Raw genomic sequence first — 23,357 nt, forward strand, 5'->3', positions numbered from 1 at the left:
TGATTACCTCCATTTTTTTGTCAAACGCACGTGCTTTGCATCCTCTGAATGAATGTGCAACACATGTGTAAATTTTTACATAGTGTACAATATACTGACAGGTGCGTTTTGGTGCATTGCCTTTTTGAAGAATCATTTTGAAGTTTTGACTCTCATTCAGTTTAGTAGTTTCATCTATAACCAGCAAGCTATACTGAGAGTTACTCCAGCAATCCTCACATATAACGAATTCATTGAGTGCCATGTCAGTTCCTACATGTACTTGGAAAATATGCTTTAAATTCAGATTGTCTGTTCGATTGTTATAAGGTTCGTGTATCCCAGACCAACAGCTTTGGTATGCTTAAGTATGTCTCACTCAAATAAATTATATTCACTTCCATGTGGCGTGCTAAGCAGAAATGTCGGCGGATATCCTGATTTTCCACAGAGATGTTGCCAAAAATGAATATGCTGTTTGGTTTTACGTTTTCAGGTGGTGGAATATCACTGCTTTTGCTGGCAGTTTAGTATGTTAGTACCTTAACTCCATGCAAAATCTCCTGCAGTAGCTGATATTTTGATTGAAACAGAATTTTTGAAAAATATATACATTCTCTAAGTGGACTCCCACAAGATATGTCAATAGTGTAAAAAGTAATTATTTTCCGCAGCATGAAACCCCAATAACCAAAGCACCTCTAATATCAGGAAGTAATGGTCCATTCGTCTCGTTCTTCAGGTTTCTACCTTCATCACTGCAGGACCAGTCATTTAAAAACCCTTGTGGTGAGACTGTTTTGTCCACTTGGTTATAGTGGTAACTGTTTATTTACATTGAAATGGAGGGTTTTTATAAACTCTTGCTTATAGCTGGGTATATAAACAAACTTAAATTAGATCGTAATTCAGTGCCCACATCTGGTAGTGATGATTCATACATTTCCACTTCCATCAATGTACAGAATGCATCATGGAGTCGAGCTATGGTAGTTTCCAATGAGTGGAGATTTTGGCAAGCTATCGACAGTAAATTACTTGTAGAATATGTGACTGACATCTTTGCCAACACTCTAGCTCATCCTGTACCGCATTTCATTAAAATGTTAAAAATCAGCTCCTGTAGATCTGTGCTCCCTCTGTTGTTAAATATTTTAACTGTACCAACTCTGTCCCCTACGGAGATGGTATGATCACCTGATAACATCAGGGGAGAACAAACTTTTCTGTGGAACAAGGCTGACATCTGCTTTGAGACATTGCATTGTCAGTGTCATTGATGCAAAGCGAATATTACTTTGTCATCACTAAATCGATGTTTTTCAGGAAATTCCACTTACTAGAACTCCCTATTCGATATTACACTGACAGTAACATGCTTACACCCACTGGTATTCAAACAGTAGGTTTGATTGAACAGCATTATGTTGACACCAGATGCCTGTTGCTGCAAACGACTTCACCTTTGCTGCAAGGAAAGCATATAGTGTTCGTTAGAAGGTTATTTGCTCATTTTCCCTGTTCGTCAGCATTAATACTTAAATTGGCTCACAATGGAGACTTCTGATGCATGACTTGACGTCATTATCCTTTGATGTTTGTCACAAGTGAGCGAATTATATATCAGTTGCTGTAAGTATATTTTCGAGACATCCACTACTATTATAGTTGTAATGGTATTATTATTGTTATTGCTATTATTTTGCTTCAAATCCCGTATTTTGAGCACATGTGTGTATTTGTCAGGCACATTTATAAGCTTTATAAACTGTGTGGTCCATAGAACCACTGGCTGAATTGCATCTCTCCTTTGTTTTGTGTTACTTGCAGCACTTAGATCGCCCAATCCAGTGGAAGCTCTCATAGTAGCAGCAGTAGTACATCAGAGTACTGTGAGCTGACATGTATTCATAAGAAGCGACTTATTTTAAATATTGTCTGTGTTCCTTACCTTCAACTCCTATACTTCGTATATGTCTGTTTATTTACTATGCCAACTCTGGTATGGACAGATATAGTAATTGCTGTGTTCAGATGTGAATGAAGTTGGTGATTCTTCGCTCACAGCTCCAGGTATGTTGTCCACCAATTGGTCCACTGCTGCGGTCACCTTGGGTACTGCCCATACTGAGATTGACCTCTCCCTTGGTCCGCAGCTCGTGGTCATGCGGTAGCGTTCTCGCTTCCCGCGCCCGGATTCCCGGGTTCGATTCCCAGCGGGGTCAGGGATTTCCTCTGCCTCGTGATGACTGGGTGTTGTGTACTGTCCTTAGGTTAGTAGGTTTAAGCAGTTCTAAGTTCTAGGGGACTGATGACTATAGATGTTAAGTCCCATAGTCCTCAGAGCCATTTGAACGTCTCATTTGTGGTCGAGTGGGAAGTCATTCCAGCGTGTGGGTGGCAGTGAAAGAATTTCCATGTTGTTGATCGGAGAGCCTGCTCAATTCGTCTGATGAACAATTTGATTTCTGTCTATGGCTGATGAAATCCATGAGCCAGATGAAGTCGCTTGCCATGTTCCAGAGAAAGCCTCTCAGTGTGCAAGACAGGACAGAGGCTAGTATTACTGGTGATTGGAAGCTCCGGTGTTAGGTGTGTAATGGCACCATTTAGAGGAATGACTGTATAGGAGGGGAAGGAATCCAATGTGCATACTGGGAGGAGTCTTTACAGATAAGAAATGGGTGCTTCTGGATGCCATGAAAGACATGGAATAGCCAGCAGTAGGTGGTGGTTCACATTGGTACTAACAATATGTGCCACATTGGATTGGAAGAGGTTCTCTCAGGTTTCAGGTGACTGGCTAGTAAAGACTGCCAGTCTTGTGTGCGAGATGAAGGCAGAGCTCACCATCTGAAGCATCATGGGCAGAACTGAAGGTGGTTCTTTTATACAGAGTGGAGTGAAGTCTGAATCAGAGTCCCAGACAGTTCTGCAGCTGTGTAGGTTGCAGATTCCCCAACTAGCGTCAGAAGGTGGTGGATTTACGGATTCAGCTAAATGGCTCAGGAGTCAACTACACAAAGGAAGCAGTTCCACGAGTATGCAGATGTGTAGATGGGACTGGGCTTTTCTTTTAAATTAGAGGGTCTCGGGTAAGTGCAGAAAGTGCTTCAGTTTCAAAGGCTGGAAATAGAACATCGAAAGAGGGTAGATACAACACAGTAAGTATCGTAGCTGTAAATTGTCGTAGTTGCATTAGAAAAGAACGAGAGCTCAAATCGTTATAGGTATTTAAATAAGTTCAGCTGAAATTTTTGAAGAGACCTAAGCATGTTCACAAAGAATAGATGAAATACATATGGTGGTGTAGTGTTCATTGCTGTTCGAAGTAGTTTACCTTGTAGTGAAATTTAAGTAGATAGCTCCTGTGAGGTAGTAAGGGTAGCGATCAATTAAAAGTTCTGATCTCAGATGTCATGGTCTATCTGTAAAACTACCTCTTCCTGACGTTTCGTTGCCAACTGCAGCCAACATCTTTGGAGGTGAGTAAACAATGGCTGCCAGGCCATGGATTTCCCGTTTATATAGTGTGCATAGAGGGCACCAACATATGTCACGTGGGGCAGACTATAAGTCTGTCTCTGACTAACATCATTATTCTTGAATGAATGTAATCGATCGTCACATCATTGGAACAAAGTCGACCACAATATCCTGTCTAACTTTAAGCCGTCCCCTTTTGTGTTGAAATCATTGTGGTGTTCCAGAATTTCTATAGCTTTCCTATACATACGTGCATAATAATCGATGTTCTGGCTAACACGCTTGTCTCGCTAAATTTTATTTCATGACCACCTTCCTTAAAAACATGTTTCGGTACAGCTGATTTGTCGGTATATCCCAGTCTACAGTTCCTTTTGTGTTCGGTTGGCCAAAACTTTCCCAATACAGTCCGTAATATTGTGAATAAATGGAAGAAAAACTTTTCCAGCTGACAGTTGTTGCTGCATATTGTCACATACTTTTCTTCTGGGATGAAGTGCTCGCTCGATGTCGTTGTCGGCGTATCCATTTTTCTTAACAGCCATTCGTAAATGATTTAGATCAACTTGAAAATAAACTTACTAGCTCTGTCCACCAATGTTTTAATGACACCTCTCTTCTTCCTGGGATGATGGTTCGAATGCTTATGGAGGTAATAGTCGATGTGTGTTTCTTTTGTATACACCTTATGCCCTAGAATCCCATTGCCTGTTTAATTGCTGATACGTCCAAAAAATTTAGTTGCCATTTCTATGTTTCTCCATAGTAAATTGTATCTTTGGATTAATACTATTCAGATACTCCTAGAAACCGTACAGTTCCTCTCTACTGTGATTCCATATCACAAAAGTCCCATCCACGTTCCGACACCACTTTCAAGGACTTTTTCTGCCTGACTGCAGTGCTTACTGTTCAAAAAATTCCATGAAAAGATTAGCAACAGCTGGACTCAGAGGGCTCCTCATGGCCACGCCTTCTGTTTGTTCGTGAAACTCATTATCATACTGGAAATAAGTCATGGACGGCCGCCGGTGGCCGAGCGGTTCTAGGCGCTTCACTCTGGAACCGCGCGACCGCTGCGCTCGCAGGTTCGAATCCTGCCTTGGGCATGGATGTGTGTGATGTCCTTAGGTTAGTTAGGTTTACTTAGTTCTAAGTTCTAGCGGACTGATGACCTGAGATGTTAAGTCCCATAGTGCTCAGAGCCAAATAAATCATGGACAGGCAATGTTGGGACCTGCATAGCCTGGCAGCCAGTCATTGACTCACTGCTGCCCGCAGTTGGTAACGAAACGTCAGGAAGTAGTAGTTTTACAGATTGACCATGGCCTCTCAGGCCATAAGTCTTAACTAATGGGGATGCTGACTGTGAAAGCCTATACAGTATGATAAGTACGGTTGGAGCTTACACCTACGAACTGGAATAAATTAATAAGTTCCCTTCACTAATGCTCTGGCTTGGATGAAACATGCTGAACAGTTCAAAGAAAACTTGTCATTTGAAATAGGTATGCCACTCGTAGAATTAGAGTTGGTGGGGACTTTCGTCTACCCTCGATATATTGGCGAAAATACAATGTCAGTGGTAGGCATAAAACGTTGTCGAAAACCAAACTGAATGGTGTGTCTGAAAATTATTTTGCACAGTGAGTTCAGAAACGCACTGAAAGTGTAAATGGTTGAGAAAACATATTTGACATCTTAATAACCATGGCCAAACAGGGAGCGTAACAGGTACAGGGATAAGTGACCACAATGTTGTTTAGCCATGAAAAGTTCACAAGAGTGAATACTGTAACATCAAAACTCTCCAAAATAAACGCATAATACATGCCCTTGAAAAAGCAGATAAAAATTCACTTGACACATCCCAAAGAGAGTGTTTCCACTCCTTCAGATAAGTGTTTCTAAGCATAGTCCAGATGTGGTTTAAAGTAAAATAAGTAATGACTGAGAGATACATATCAAAAAAATTAATAAGTGGTACTGACACACAACAGGTCAGACCAGTGTTTTAGAAGCAATGAAACACACATGCCAAATTTAAAAGAATGCAAAATCCACAGGATTTTCGAAGTTTTACAGAAGCTCGAAATGTAGTGCAAACTTCAATGAGAGAGGCTTTTAATAGTTTCCAGAACGACACTCTGTGTCGAAATCTGGCAGAAAACCCAAAGAATTTCTGGTTTTATGTAAAGTATTCAATTGACAAGGTGCATTAATACCTTCACTGCACGATAACAATGGTAAAGTTATTGACGACAGTGCTACTAAAGCGAGTTACTGAAAACGAATTTTATCAATTCCTTCACAGCAAAAGCGAAGTATTCCAGAATTCTAATCAAGAATAACTGCCTACTTGAGTAACTTAGAAGTGGGTATCCTAAACGTGGTGGAGTAGCTTAACACTTAAGAAAGGCAATGCCCCTGGGGCAGACTATACACCACCCAGGTTCCTTTCAGAATATGCTGATACAGTAGCTCCATACTTAGCAGTCATATGCAACTCTTCAACTGCAGAAAGATCAGTACCCAAAGACAGGAAAGTAGCACAAATTAGACTGGAACCCAAGAAAGGAAATGGGAGTAATCCGATGAAATGCCCACCCATACCACTAACGTCACTTTGCAGTAGGATTTTGGAAAATATAATCTGTTTGAACATTGTGAATGACCTTCAAGATATCATTTATTGACAAATAACCAACACATATTCGGAGAACATAATTCTTGTGAAACACAACAAGCTTTTTATTGTCGCAAAGTAATGACTGATTTGGGCAGATGAAATTACATTGATTCCATATTTTTTGTTTTACAGAAAGCTTTTGACTCTGTTCCTCACAAGTGATTTCCGATTACGTTGTGTGCCCCTGGAGTATCATCCTAGTTGTTTGCACTTATTCGTGATTTTGTACCAGGAAGGTAACAGTTCGTAATATCTGACGTTTCCCAAGTGTTATAGGCCCTCTCTTGTACCTTATCTATGTATACGATTTAAGAGACAATCTGAGAAGCTCTCTTTGATTGTTTGCAGATTATGCTGTCATTTACCTTATTGTAAAGTCATCAGATGATCAAAACGAATTGTGATGTGATAAAGATGTCTTTAAGATGTGACAAATGACATTTGACTGTAAATAATGGAAAGTATGAAGTAAACCACATGAGTATTGAAATGAATGTGCTAAATTTCGTTACCACGATAAATCATACAAACCTAAAAGCTGTGAACTCAACTAAATACATAGGAATTACACTTATGAGTAAATTAAATCATAACATTCATATAGATAATGCTCTGGAGGAAGCAAACCAAAGATTGATTTTTTGGAAGACAACTTGGAAAATGTAACAAGTCTACTAAAGAAACTGCTTACACTGTGCTTGTCTGTCCTCCTGTGGAGTATTGCAGTGTGGTGTGGGACATCAAAGAAATTTAAAGGATAGCAGCTGTTTTTGTATTATCACGAAATCAGGGAGAGAGTGCTATGGATACGATACATGAACTGGGATGACGGTAATTAGAACAAAGGCGTTTTTCGCTAGAGCCAGAGATTTTCGCGAAATTTCAAACACGAATTTTGTCGTCTGAGTTTGATAATATTTTGTTGGCGCCCACCTATGTAGGGAGAAATTATCATCATAGTAAAGTACGAGAAATCAGAGCTCACATGGAAATATGTAACCCTGTGTGCAATGAGAATGGAATGGTAGAGAAGTAAAATAAAAATTATGGTTCGATACCCATCTGCCAGGCCCTTAATCGTGAATTGCAGAGTTATCATGTAGATATGGATCATCAGGCATCATCGTCATCTTACAGATATATATAAACAAATATTTTGAGACTTGCCAAACAAAAGCGCTGGCAGGTCGATAGACACACAAACATACACACAAAATTCAAGCTTTCGCAACAAACAGTTGCTTCATCAGGAAAGAGGGAAGGAGAGGGAAAGACGAAAGGTTGTGGGTTTTAAGGGAGAGGGTAAGAAGTCATTCCAATCCCGGGAGCGGAAAGACTTACCTCAGGGGGAAAAAAGGACAGGTATACACTCGCGCGCGCGCGCGCGCGCACACACACACACACACACACACACACACACACACACACACACACACACACACATATCCATCCGCACATACACAGTGTCTAGTTCACAAACAGTTCCTTTCACCTACAGGGCTATTACAAATGATTGAAGCGATTTCATAAATACACTGTAGCTCCATTCATTGACATATGGTCACGAAACACTACAGATATGTAGAAAAACTCATAAAGTTTTGTTCGGCTGAAGCCGCACTTCAGGTTTCTGCCGCCAGAGCGCTCAAGAGCGTAGTGAGACAAAATGGCGACAGGAGCCGAGAAAACGTATGTCGTGCTTGAAATGCACTCACATCAGTCAGTCATAACAGTGCAACGACACTTCAGGACGAAGCGATGATATGCGCAGTTTAAAGCATCAACGATGCTTTCGAACTCATTGATGGGGACATGCTGCGCTGAGTGTGGGAGGAACTGATTATTGGCTTGATGTCTGCCGAATCACTAAAGGGGCACATATCGAACATTTGTGAATGCCTAAAAAAACTTTTTGAGTTTTTGTATTTCTGTGCAAAGCATTTTGAAAATATCTCAAATAATATAAAGTTATTGTAGAGCTGTGAAATAGCTTCAATCATTTGTAATAACCCTGTATTAAACAACCATTTCGGCTAGTTCTAATAACTTTTGCTTTATTTCCATTTCCGTTTTTCTCACATCACTGATCATTTTTAGCCGCTTCCCACAGGTTTTAACGTCATTATTTCTTCGTCAGACAATTGTTAGCCTCATTTTCATAATCTGCCACCACAAAACCACTCCTTTCAATACATTTACATGTAGTTTTTTCGAAATTTTCCCGAATTTCTCCACCCTTTAACGTGTTTTGGCGGCAACACAACCACCTAACCTTTATGCATATCGTTGTCTACCTACACAAGTTCACCAGAGGATCAACATAGCACAGCTCTAACCAACACTTTTTCGCCTTTTTTCACGCCATATCTCCAGTTGCTTTCTAGTTCACCTTTATCCCTCCCCATACATTTTATTTTCATTTTCATTTCAGCCTCATGGTGTCTGTGTATGTGCGGAGATATATATATATATATATATATATATATATATATATGTGTGTGTGCACGCGAGTGTATACCTGTCCTTTTTTCCCCCTGAGGTAAGTCTTCTGCTCCCCGGGAATAGAATGACTCCTTACCCTCTCCCTTAAAACCCACATCCTTTCATCTTTCCCTCTCCTTCCCTCTTTCCCTCTCCTTCCCTCTTTCCCTCTCCTTCCCTCTTTCCTGATGAAGCAACTGTTTGTTGCGAAATCTTGAATTTTGTGTGTATGTTTGTGTTTGTTTGTGTGTCTATCGATATGCCACACATATATATATATGGGCTTAGGACGTTTTGGTGGTGCGGCTGATAATTGTCTCAGAGCGACTTGCTTTTCACATACTTACTGACACTGTTCTCATTACATTTTCTGGAATACCTTAGCAACAACAGCAAATTGCGTCAATATCTTCATCATCAGCACTCCCGTTACAGTGTACCATGGACAAAAAGTTAATTAACTGAATATAGAAAATCGAATGCTTAGCAGTGAGATTTCTTTTTTGTTTTTAATATGTACAGTTGATGTCTTAATCAGTCATTGTCAATATGCAAATGCTGAGAGAGTGTTGTGCATAGATGTTTCAAAAAGAAAGTAGAACCTCCTATTGATACAATATGAGAGTTACAGGTAGACCATATTTTAAACGTTTCTTGTATGGACAGGCATTTTAAACAATTCGAACATATGCAACACTTCATACATGTTAATTGCAGTAACTTCATACAACATAATGGGCTCAGAGGTGTGAGGTGCACGGGGCAAAGTGTGCTGCATGATAGTTGGAGCACTGGCCATGGGAGTGGAGGTGTTCATGACTGGATGCTTATGCTGATAACAGTGAATATGCATTTGAACTGTACTGAAATCTTGGTCCTGTGCATACAGAGCTGTAGGCACTTCGAACAGGAGCTGCTACATCTACAAGTAGCAGAAGCACAGGGAGGAGGCACAAGAGTCCTCTCATCCCTCTCCTTCTCCCCTCCCCTCCCATATCCCCTTTCCATCCTGTGCACCTCAGGCACTAGTTCCTTTCCTGTTTTCTCTCTAACTCTCCCACCCTCCCTTCGTCTCCCATGTATCTCCCCAGCCCGTATCTCCAGGTAGGTTGAGATTCCTAAACTGCCAGAAAGTTCTATACAGGCTTATAAATCCATAACCATTCAATGTATTGATAAGGTTTACAGCTCCTATGGAAACGATACCATCTTTTAACATGGAAAAATGTACTTCCACCCAATAAAAAGTTTTTCACCTTAGGAAGCGCGTTTCTAGCTGTGAAATCTGGAAATTTTTTCTTGTTTGTATATATACCCAGTTAAGAAGGTATCTCTTTCATATGAAATGAAGTGCCTATTGAGAAGGAATGCCGTGCACATGTGGTACAGCTGTTTTATCAGAACAGCAGCACTGCATTGCAGGAATATCATTGAAATAAATGGCTGTGAAGAGGCCCCATGTCAATAAATGTGTTGAAGAATACAATCAAGGAATTTGAAGAAATAAGTGAATTGGGTGGTGCAGCAGATTGCCATAGCAGTTGTTGAAGTTGCTTTTAGCTACAGCTAATCATGCAGCAGATGTCTCAAATTCTTCAGTAAATGCTAGTGTTCTCACAGGATCTCTCTCTCTCTCTCTCTCTCTCTCTCTCTCTCTCTCTCTCTCTCTCTCTCTCTCTCCCCTCCTTCCCTACCTCCCTCCTTCCCTACCTCCCTCCTTCCCTACCCCCCATGCTGCCTCCCTACACACACACGCTACCTCTGACTGCCTCCCCCCATCAACAGTTAAAAAGATTTGGTGACACATTTTACACTAGTATCTGTAGAAGGCTCTGAATGTGCTGCTAAAGAAGCCCCAAGATAGGCTACAACACTTTCATTTTGCCTTTATTTTTGGCACACATGGAAATGAGCGACTTTTGGCTGAGGAATATTCTTTGGAGGGACAAGGCATATTTTACTCTGCATGGGGCTGTGAATGCACAGAACTGTCAGATATGGGGGTTTTTCTCCCAAATATTGTGCAGGAACATCCACTGCTCCCAGCTTATGTGATAGTGTGGTGTGATTCCACAAACCCCCTTCATTTTCAGTCAGTGTTCCTAGAAGATAATGACAAGTCATGCACCTCTTAGGAGACATCTGAATTTTATAAGGACCTTGTTATGCAACGTGATTCCGGCATTTCATGAAAACACATGTATCATTATTTTGATGGTATGTCATTTGTCGAGTGAACCATTGGTTGCATGTAAACTTCAGTATCATCTGCATCATATCTAGACAGTTTCAAGATATGTGGCCTTCGAGATCCTCTGATATAAATTCATGTGACATGTGGATGTTGGGATATGTGAAAGATTTATTGGGGATGTATCCAGATACCCCTGATCAGTAAGCTATCATATGATGACAGTCAATCTGATTACACTGTTTATGATGTAGACAACTATTAACTATGTCATGTCATGGATACATCAAGTTGCAGAGGCAGTAGACCATTTTGAATATGTAACTTCTGATCATATGCTAACAAAGGTACCAGAACCACCATAATCATTGGTCTGATCGTTCTTCTCTTTTCCTGCCTGATGCCTCATTCTCACTGCTTATAGCGCCATATTTTCACCTGGTGGCGGAAAGTGAAAAATTATTTTTCAGCATGCTTGTTGAGGACACCAGTTAATATACATCCTACAATATTACAGCATCCTGCAAAGTATAGAGCCCACACTGCAGCACCCAGAACACTCCCAGTTTAATTAAAATCAGTTAAAACGCCTCAGATCGATTTCTTGTTATGAAAACAGGGTGCTTTTCAGACAACTTTACCCTCAGTAAATTCCTTATAAAGTTGCTATGACGTCTAGCAGATACCACACTCGTTCTATGATTGCCACTCAGCAGGGGTTTTTATCAACAGCTTGTGTTTATTGTTATTACAGTATAATAATTATGGTGACCTCTGTCAGTGTCTCTTATAATATGCAGTCTGCCCAATGTCTCCCTAACCATTCAAACCTGTCAGATCGGACTTCTTATTCTCCATGAGTTCTGTCCACAGCTCGTGATCTAGTAGCTAACATTGCTGCTTCTGGATCATGCGATCCTGGATTCGATTCCTGGCTGGGTTGGGGACCTTCTCTGCCTAATGACTGGGTGTTTGCATTGTCATCATTTGATCATCATCATTCGTGACAGTGGCTACATTGGACTGTGTAAAAAAAGACTGTAAAAATTGGGACTGATGACTGTGCAGTTGAGTGACACACAAACCAATCATCATCATACATGACTTCTGAGAGTAAGAGAACTGTACTTCAACGTATATTTTGGTAAATGATTTATGAAGTTGTGGATGACACTAATATTCATCAAGATTAAATGATGGAAATTGGTGATACCAATTCAGAAAATGGCTTGGTGCTGGTGGTAGTAGTGGTTGTTGTGAAAATAACAGAGGACATACTCATATCACCATGACTCCTTCTTTTATTGTAGGGGAAACTCAAATGGAGACATGCACAATCCAAGCAATGTTTATGCTAGACAATATAACATTGCTTTGCAGATTCCTGCCCTGTGACTTAGTGGTAATGCGTTGGGCAGGAATCGAGACATTGAACTAGAAGTCAGGTGTACTTTTCCCTGAGATATTTTAGATATTCAACAGTGATGAAACAAAATCTTGATAATATAAAAATGTTCAAAAGAACATACCTTCTTTGCATGATATTAATGTTTCTGAGATAAGATTCAATAGGTTTGCTTGTATTCACAACAGTCTCCAACCCTGGCATCAAGTGCACTGACAATCGTTCCTTAGTAGGTGGAACCAGATGTAATAGTTTCACAGTGATGTAAGGAAACGACCCACCAGGGTAGCTGAGAGCACTAACACACTGCTTTCTGGATTTCAGTAGGAGTGCTGACCCCGGATCGAATCCACCCGGCAAATTAACGACAAAGGGCCAGTGTGCCGGCCAGCCTGGATGTGGTTTTTAGGTGGTTTTCTACACCCTCCTAGGTGAATAGCAGGCTGGTCCCCACATTCCACTTCAGTTACACAGCTTGCAGACATTCGCATTTTCCCATGGATTACACTGGATGGAAACAGTTGGGGTACACTAATTCACTAATTATGTCCCGGAATGGGGGAGGGGGGGGAGACTTTGGGAATGGCGACCCCATCGTAATACTAGTCTGTATAATACGTAATGACACTTTGCAACCAGCCTCGGCCAAAAGACTGCGTAAAGGTTGCGAAGTCCCATTGATCCCCCAACCCAACTAGTTGTTGGGTAGAGGAGTACTGGTGTAAATAAATCGAATGTAAGAAGCTGTTTTTGTTCATAATGACAGCCCTTTGGTTGGAAAATTGAGAGAACAAAGGAAGGAATAAAATAGAGGTAACAGCTATCATGCCAAAATTTTTAACAAGTGTGGTGTAAACCATCAGCAGTGTTACTGTCCAGGCTGTAGTATGTGTGTTGATAAAATACATGTGCACTTCATCACTGCAACCATCAAAAAGAAACGCAAAGTATATCTATGTAAAAAAGCTGTTAAGAATGCTATTAACGCCCTCTTAAGACACAGTCTTCACTCCTTCTGATCTGATCATGTAAGTGAAGAAAAGTTGTGGTATGTTTTCAAAGATATAATATCGACAGCAATTGAGAGATAAATACCACATAAATTAATAAGTGATCCCCCATGGTACACTAGGTGGGTCAGATCGTTGTTGCAGAAGCAACGAAAAAAGCATGCCAAATTTAAAACAGCGCAAAATCCTCAAGATTGGCAAAGTTTTACAGAAGTTCGAAATATGGCGCGTACTTCAATGCGAAATGCTTTCGATAATTTCCACAACGAAATTCTGTCTCGAAATCTGGCAGAAAACCAAAAGAGATTCTGGTCATACATAAGGCACACCAGTGGCAACATGCAATACCTTCACTGTGCGATAACAACAGTGAAGACACTGAAGATAGTGCCACTACAGCAGATTTATTAAACACGGTTTTCCGAAACTCCTTCACCAAAGAAGACGAAGTAAATATTCCTGAATTCCAATCAAGAACAACTGACAAGATGAGAAACATAGAAGTAGATATCCTCAGAGTAACAAAGCAGCTTAAATCACTTAATAATGGCAAAGCCTCCGGTCCAGACTGTTTACCAGTCAGGTTCCTCTCAGAGTATGCTGATAAAATAGCTCCATATTTAGCAATAATATACGACAACTCGCTCACCGAAAGATCCATACCTAAAGAGTGGAAAATTGCTCAAGTCACACAAATACCCAAAAAGGGAAGTAGGAGTAATTCGCTAATATACAGGCCTATATCACTAACGTCGATTTTCAGTAGGGTTTTGGAACATATACTGTATTCAAACATTATGAAGTACCTCGAAGAAAACGATTTATTGACACAGTCAGCATGGTTTCAGAAAATATCGTTCTTGTGAGACACAACTGACTCTTTATCCTCTGAAGTAATAAGTGTTATCGACAAGGAATGTCAAATTGATTCCATATTTTTAGATTTACAGAAGGCTTTCGATACTGTTCCTCACAGGCGTCCTCTAACCAAACTGTGTGCCTACGGAGTATCGCCTCAGTTGTGCGACTGGATTCGTGATTTCATGTCATAAAGGTCACAGTTCGTACTAATTGACGGAAAGTCATCGAGTGAAACAAGTAATATCTGGCGTTCCCCGCTATAGTTCCTGATCTATATTAACAACATAGGAGACAATCTGGGTAGCCGTCTTAAATTGTTTGCAGATGATTCTGTCATTTACCATCTTGTAAAGTCATCACATGATAAAAACGACTTACAAAATAATTTAGATAAGATATCTGTATGGTGCAAAAAGTGGCAACTGACCCTGAATAAGGGAAAGTATGAAGTTATTCACGAGTCCTAAAAGAAGTGTGCTAAATTACGATTACACGGTAAGTCACACCAAGCTGAGGGGTGTAAATTCATCTAAATACTTAGGGATTACAAATAACCTAAATTCGATCGATCACATAGATAGTATTGTGGGTAGAGAAAAAGGGAGAGAAGGAAACATAGTAGGTGAATATGGATAGGGGTAAGAAATGAAAGAAGAAGCTGTCTGGTAGGATTTTGCACAGAGCATAACTTAATCATTGCTAACACTTAGTTAAAGAATCATAAAAGAAGGTTGTACACATGGAAGAATACTGGAGATACTAGAAGAGATCAGATAGATTATATAATGGTAAGACAGAGACTTATGAACCAGGTTTTAAATTGTAAGACATTTCCAGGGGCAAATGTGGACTCTGACCACAATCTATTGGTTATGAACTGTATATTAAAACTGAAGAAACTGCAATGGGAATTTAAGGAGATGGGACCTGGATAAACAGACTAAATCAGAGGTCGTAGAGAGTTTCAGGGAGAGGATAAGGGAACAATTGTCACGAATGGGGGAAAGAAATACAGTAGAAAAAGAATAGCTAGCTTTGAGGAATGAAATAGTGAAGGCAGCTGAGGATCAAGTAGGTAAAAAGACGAGGGCTAGTAGAAATCCTTGGGTAACAGAAGAAATATTGAGTTTAATTGATGAAAGGAGAAAATATTAAAATGCAGTAAATGAAGCAGGCAAAAAGGAATACAAACGTCTCAAAAATGAGATTGACAGGAAGTGCAAAATGGCTAATCAGGAACAAATGTAAGGCTGTAAAGGGTTATCTCACGAGGGGTAAGATAGATACTGCCTACAGGAAAATTAGAGAGACCTTTGGAGAAAAGAGAGCCATTTGGATGAATATCAAGAGCTCAGATTTAAACCCAGTTGTAAGCAAAGAAGGGAAAGCAGAAAGGTGGAAGGAGTATACAGGGTGTTACAGAAAGGTACGGCCAAACTTTCAGGAAACATTCCTCACACACAAAGAAAGAAAATATGTTATGTGGACATATGTCCAGAAACGCTTACTTTCTATGTTAGAGCTCATTTTATTACTTCTCTTCAAATCACATTAATCATGGAATGGAAACACACAGCAGCTGAACATACCAGCGTGACTTCAAACACTTTGTTACAGGAAATGTTCAAAATGTCCTCCATTAGCGAGGATACATGCATCCACCCTCCGTCGCATGGAATCCCTGATGTGCTGATGCATCCCTGGAGAATGGCGTATTGTATCACAGCCGTCCACAATACGAGCATGAAGAGTCTCTACATTTGGTACCGGGGTTGCGTAGACAAGAGCTTTCAAATGCCCCCATAAATGAAAGTCAAGAGGGTTGAGGTCAGGAGAGCGTGGAACCCATGGAATTCTACCTCTATCAATCCATCGTTCACCGAATCTGTTGTTGAGAAGTGTACAAACACTTTGACTGAAATGTGCAAGAGCTCCATCGTACATGAACCACATGTTGTGTCATACTTGTAAGGGCACATGTTCTAGCAGCACAGGTAGAGTATCCCGTATGAAATCATGATAATGTGCTCCATTGAGCGTAGGTGGAAGAACATGGGGCCCAATCAAGACATTACCAACAATGCCTGCCCAAATGTTCACAGAAAATCTGTGTTGATGAAGTGATTTCACAATTGCGTGGGGATTCTCGTCAGCCCACACATGTTGATTGTGAAAATTTACAATTTGATGACGTTGAAATGAAGCCTCATCCGTAAAGATAACATTTGCACTGAAATGAGGATTGACACATTGTTGGATGAACCATTCGCAGAAGTGTACCCGTGGAGGCCAATCAGCTGCTAATAGTGCCTGCACATTCTGTACATAGTACGGAAACAACTGGTTCTACCGTAACGCTCTCCATTCAGTGACATGGCCAACATTACCTTGTACAGCAGCAACATCTCTGACGCTGACATTAGAGTTATCGTCAACCGCACAAAGAATTGCCTCATCCATTCTCCTCGTCGTTCTAGGTCTTCCCCAGTCGCGAGTCATAGGCTGGAATGTTCCGTGCTCCCTAAGACGCCGATCCATTGCTTCGAATGTCTTCCTGTCGGGACACCTTTGTTATGGAAATCTGTCTCGATACAAACGTACCACGCCATGGCTATTGCCCCATCCTAATCCATACATCAAATGGGCATCTGCGAACTCCACATTTGTAAACATTGCACTGACATGTTCGTGATGAACACTAACCTGTTGATGGTATGTACTGATGTGCTTGATGCTAGCACTGTAGAGCAATGAGTCGCATGTCAACACAAGCACTGAAGTCAACATTACCTTCCTTCAATTGGGCCAACGGACGGTGAATCAAGGAAGTAGAGTACATACTGACGAAACTAAAATGAGCTCTAACATGGAAATTAAGCATTTCTGGACACATGTCCACATAACACCTTTCCTTTATTTGTGTGAGAGGAATGTTAACTGAAAGTTCGGCCATACCTTTTTGTAACACCTTGTATAGAGGGTCTATACCAGGGCGATGTGCTTGAGGACAATATTATGGAAATGGAAGAGGATTTAGATGAAGATGAAATGGGAGATACGATACTGCATAAAGAGTTTGACAGAGCACTGAAAGACCTGAGTCGAAACAAGGCCCTGGGAGTGGACAACATTCCACTAGAACTACTGATGGCCTTGGAAGAGCCAGTCCTGATAAAACTCTACCATCTGGTGGGCAACATGTATGAAACAGGCGAAATACCTTCAGACTTCAAGAAGAATATAATAATTCCAAGCCCAAAGAAAGCAGGTGTTGACAGATGTGAAAATTACCGAACTATCAGTTTAATAAGTCACAGCTGCAAAATACTAACACGAATTCTTTATAGATGAATGGAAAAACTCATACAGGTCGACCTCTGAGATCAATTTGTATTCTGTAGAAATATTGGAACACATGAGGAATACTGACTCTACGACTTATCTTAGAAGAAAGATTTAGAAAAGGCAAACCTATGTTTCTAGCATTTGTAGACTTAGAGAAAGCTTTTGACAATGTTGACTGGAATACTCTCTTTCAAATTCTAAAGGTGGCAGGAGTAAAATACATGGAGTTGAAGGCTATTTACATTTTGTATAGAAATCAGATGGCAATTAAGAGTAGAAGAGCATGAAAGGTAAGCAGTGGTTGGGAAGGGAGTGGGACAGGGTTGTAGCCTCTCCACGATGTTATTCAATCTGTATATTGAGCAAGCAGTAAAGGAAACAAAAGAAAAGTTCGGAGTAGGTATTAAAATCCATGGAGAAGAAATAAAAACTTTGAGGTTTGCCGATGACATTGTAATTCTGTCACACACAGCAAAGGACTTGGAAGAGCAGTTGAATGGAATGGCCAGTGTCTTGAAAGGAGGGTATAAGATGAACATCAACAAAAGCAGAACGATGATAATGGAATGTAGTTGAATTAAGTCAGGTGATGCTGAGGGAATTAGATTAGAAAATGACACTTAACGTAGTAAAGGAGTTTTGCTATTTGGGGAGCAAAGTAACTGATGATGGTTGATGTAGAGAGGATATAAAATGTAGACGGGCAATGGCAAGGAAAGCGTTTCTGAAGAAGAGAAATGTATGAACATCGAGTATAGATTTGTCAGGAAGGCGTTTCTGAAAGTATTTGTACGGAGTGTAGCCATGTATGGAAGTGAAACATGGAGGATAAATAGTTTGGACAAGATAAGAACAGAAGCTTTTGAAATGTGGTGCCACAGAAGAATGCTGAAGATTAGATGGGTAGATCACATAACTAATGAAGAGGTATTGACTAGAATTGGGGAGAAGAAGAGTTGTGGCACAACTTGACAATAAGAAGGACCGGTTGGTAGGACATGTTCTGAGGCATCAAGGGATCACAAATTAGCATTGGAGGCCTGCGTGCAGGGTAAAAATCGTAGAGGGAGACAAAGACATGAATACACTAGCAGATTCAGAAGGATGTAGGTAGCAGTAGGTACTGGGAGATGAAGAAGCTTGCACAGGATAGAGTAGCATGGAGAGTGGCATCAAACCAGTCTCAGGACTGAAGACAACAACAACAACAACAACAACAACAACAGAGCAAACCAAAGACTGAATTGCCAGAACACTTAGAAGGTTCAACAGGTCTACTAAAGAGACTGCTGACACCACGCTTGTCTACCCTTTTCTGGAGTATGGCTGTGTGGTGTGGGATCTGCGTCAGGTGAGACTGACGGATGACACTGAAAAAGTACAAAAAACGGCAGCTCGTTTTGTATTATCGCGAAATAGGGGACATAGTGTCAGAGACATGGTATGTGAATTGGAGTGGCAATCATGAAAACAAAGGCGTTTTTCGTTGCGACAGGATCTTCTCATGAAATTTCAATCACCAGTTTTCTCCTCCGATTGGGAAAACATTCTGTTGGCACCCACTTACATAGGGAGAAATGATCATCAAGATAAAATAAGAGAAATCAGGGCTCGCACAGAAAAATTTAAGTGCTCGTTTGTCCTCCACGCCGTTCGACAGTGGAATGGTGGAGAGTGAGTTTGAAAGTGCTTCATTTAACCATCTGCGAAGCACTTTATTGTGAATAGCAGAGTAATCGTGTAGATGTAGATGAATAGTTTATAAATGTACCTGCCACACGAAATGCTGTGCAGTAAAGATAAGGGATATGACAGAAGCACCCAGTATCTACACAATGCTTACATGGTGGTCTCTAAAACAATTGATGGATAAAAACCTCAATTTATTTATTGCTAAAGCTTTCCAGAAATTCTGTTTCTTATTCTGGTTGGTTTATGGTTGACTGGCATATTGTAAAATTTTAATTGTAAGTTTTATTTCTAGTACTTTGACAAACAGAAAGGTATTTGTTTGAAATCTTATTTGCATATTTTTCTGATGTGTCTTATCATTATTAGTGTTCAGTTACTTCACTTACATGTATATGAAAATACAAGTTGTAAATTATTGAGTTATAAAAGTTACAATATTTAGTAATTCAGTTGTCAGCGTCTAGAATCTGACACACCATGATACCAGTTACATTTAAAAAAAATCATGTGATCCAATTAATTGTTCAAAAACACTCGAAATTTACCAGATACCATGCCAAACAAAACTATATACTCAACACAATGCAAAAAAGTGAAAAGGTACAGTCAGAACAAAAGAAAACTCTGGAGCCTGCACACCTCAGTAGTTTGTAATCTTTCATATCCACCTATGTACATACTGGGGACCTGAAAAGCATTACAGTTATTTTCTGTGGGAAAGGGTTTAACTGCAGGTATAATAATGAAACCCAGATACTACAGGTATAGCTCATGCATCAGCTGTTATCACTGCCACTCAGTATGTAATGTTACCGTTCAGTATTAAGTGGGTGATGATGTGACCATTTATGTGTGTGTCCTTCAGTCAACGGTGTTCTGCAATGCCAGGAGACCAGATGTTGGGAAGATGTAAAAATTTTCAACAAGGCTCACTCCATGTGTACTGGAAAATTTGCAACCATTTCCATCTGCTCAGACAATATTTCCATTTGTGGAAGGCTTCATATAAGTTACAGTGCCAAAAACAGTTTTAGATTAAAACCATCTGCAAGTGTGTCATTCACATTCATTCATCAGTATGCAAATTTATTCCCTTGATTGATGTCACATTTATTCTTGTTCATGAACAGTCATTGTCCAGCTGATCAACATCCATTGTAGATAACGAATGAAAATATTGATGCTTGCACTAGTAATTGATTTATTTGGAATCAAACAAAAAAAAGGTTTTGCCAGGTGAAATAAATTTACCATTTCTAGAGGTGAAAGTGTCGGCGAAACAAGGAGAATGCACTTACAGAGCTAACATAATGGAAGAGGAACATTTAGAAATTATTTCTCTTAAATAAATCTGAAATACCTTGAACTTAAAAATTTTGAATTAAAACATGTAACTGATTCATTTTTTGATACATTTCATAAATTGTTGTAGACTATTGACTTGTAGCACTGTATTTTAAAAAGATTGTAAGACATGAAAGTGAAGTATTTTAGTTCTAATCTAAAAATTCCAGATCAAATCGGCAGTGACTCAGAATAATCATTATTGAATTTCCTGTGGTTATTTTTGTTTTAAACCACTTTTACCTCATCAGTTCTTTACTCCTGGTGGAATATTATAATTTTAAATCAGTAACAGTTACTGAATATGTCAATTCTTATGCACTTTTATGACTTGTGGCCTATAGTACTGGATTTATGGTCACTCAAATATTGTTTCTTTGTTGTATATTTCAATATTTAACATTATCCTCCTCACTCTTCAGATTTACGCAGACTACTGATGGGAGTTGTAGCATATCATGTGAAGAAACTTGTCACCATAGACTGGTCCAGGATGAGTTGGTGATAGACATGGAGAAGTCAACACATGGGTTCAGTACCAATACAGAAGATCTGACTACTGATAAGGAATGCTCAGTTGCCACCCAATATGACTGTAGTACGAGGGAAAAGGAATTACATGTATATAGCTGTGATTTCTGCCAACAGAGCTTTTCTTCAAAATACAGACTCATAATGCATGTGTTTATGCACATTGATGGAACGCAACCACCTTCGCATGTTTGTAAGTGGTGTGGTGAGGTATTTCACAGTAATGTTGGCTTGAAAAAGCATATGAGAATTAGTGAGAATTGTCAAGTTTTAACTGTTGACAGTCATGAAAAATATGGACATAGTGATGAGCATCAAACCACTACCTCGTTGGATAGCGAGGCAGACGTTTCTGTCACAGAACACAATGAACAGTCTTCATGTAAGGAAACTTGGAAAGATTCAAAGAAGCCCTCTAATGACATATGTAACACATACATGACAAATGATAGAGAGAAAACAAGTAATTATGGAACTTTGTCTATAGCTGTTAATGTCAGTGCCCAGTCTGATCTACTTACTGCAAACAGAACCGACAGATGTGGTATTTGTGGCAAATTGTTTGCTAGGTCTGGTGATCTCGAGAGACATGTTTCCATTCATACTGGGAAAAGACTTCACAAATGTGATATTTGTGAGAAATGGTTTGCCCAGTCACGTTATCTAAAGGCTCACATATTAATTCACACTGGAAAGAACCCTTACATGTGCGAGATTTGTGGGAAATCTTTTACTATGTTAGGTGATCTCAAGAAACATTCATTAATTCACATTGGAAATAAACCTCACAAATGTGAGATTTGTGGGAAATCTTTTACTATATCAGGCAATCTTAAGAAACATGTATTGATTCACACTGGACAGAAACCTCACGAATGTAAGACGTGTGGGAAAGCTTTTGTGTTTTCAAGCTATCTGAAGGCACACACATTAACACGTTCGCTGCGGCTGACGCTCATAAGCGTTTCCGCGATCAACACGCCAGAGCGGCTGACGCTCATAAGCGTTTCCGCGATCAACACGCCAGAGCGGCTGACGCTCATAAGCGTTGCCGCGATCAGCAAGCCAGTGCGGGTAACACTTATAAGCGGTGCGCTCGCTAGCTGAGTTCTCACTAGGGGAGGTCGCCAACTGGGACACGCCGATTTCGTCCGAATTGTTTCTAGAAAGAGGTGGGACTCCACATAACGTGCCCGAAATATTTCGCCTGAGTTGGCCATAGGAAAGGAGAACATGCTCTCGAAAGTTGTTCCGATAGCACTATAGGAGGCTATACCCTATTTAGCGCTCTGTTCGTCGTTATTGGCGTAGAGTCATGGTCAAGCGCATTGCTCACGAAACAGGCGCCTTGGGATCAATCCCAGGTCCGTCCTGATTTTGTTTTCTCATTTCTATTTTACTCCGTATCTTCAGAGTGTTCGGTTATTTACGGTAGATGTATATTTCTATCGTCAAGTCAAAAATCTAATTAAAAGATTACAAAGTGCCCCTGAATAACTCCAACAACAGCGAGAGGTATCATCAAGAGAAGATGCAATTAAAATACATTCGACCGTGCTGCATCAATTCAGTGCTCTTGTGGACACCCCTATGATCTAGTACGCTTGGTTTGCATCCAAACTATTAGAGGAAACACCTTAGTTTTAAAACTTGAATTAAGTGTGCTTTCCAATGAAGCATGTTGCAGAGAAATGTAACTGCTCAAACAATGCCTTCATAAAATGTGCCTAGAGTGAAACATATATGTTTCACATGTTTCTATGATATGTCACCATAAAAATGGCAAAACGTCTACTGTCGTAATGAATAAAAAGTAGCGCACGTAATCACAAGAATCGTTAAAATCTTTATTTTCATTAAACCTTTCGCCTAGTTATATAAATATACTACTTGAATGTATTTAAATTCTACGGTAAATAGTTGAACAATCTGACGAAACCAAGGAAAATAAGAATGACAACAATTGCAAAAAATTAGGAAGCACCTGGGATTGATTCCAGGTCGACTGTTTCGTGAGCAATGCGCTTGACCATTACGCTACGCCGTCAACATGTTCGCTGCGGCTGACGCATATAAGCGGCGCGTTCACTAGCAGAGTTCTCAGTTTAGTTTGTTCGGCTGTGCACTCGTGTTAGTTCAAGTAACCAACGACATATCACGTAACGTGTTCCTGTCTGCAGTTGTGTGTTTTCGTTTTTTGTCGTATGTGTTGTGCATTGTTTGCAATGGCGGCGACTGAACCGACACCGGGGCCTTCGAACGCGAAAAAGTGTAGGAAGAGTGACCAATATACTGCCCATGAGTTACTACGTGTGTTAGAAGATAGTGATGTAGAGTTCAGAG

At 40.1% G+C, this 23,357-nt stretch overlaps 1 protein-coding gene across 1 annotated transcript in view; it reads left to right on the top strand.

Annotated features, from left to right (window-relative positions):
* Window positions 1–22,121, top strand: part of LOC126108394 (zinc finger protein 429-like) — a 96,838-nt gene extending 74,717 nt beyond the window's left edge. The window contains exon 8 of the mRNA XM_049913605.1: window positions 20,906–22,121. Coding sequence (XP_049769562.1) covers window positions 20,906–22,121 — 1,216 coding nt within the window. The remainder of the gene's footprint in view (window positions 1–20,905) is intronic.
* The last annotated feature ends 1,236 nt before the right edge of the window (window positions 22,122–23,357 follow it).

This window comes from Schistocerca cancellata, chromosome 11 (genome assembly GCF_023864275.1).
Source record: "Schistocerca cancellata isolate TAMUIC-IGC-003103 chromosome 11, iqSchCanc2.1, whole genome shotgun sequence".
Lineage (NCBI taxonomy): Eukaryota > Metazoa > Arthropoda > Insecta > Orthoptera > Acrididae > Schistocerca > Schistocerca cancellata.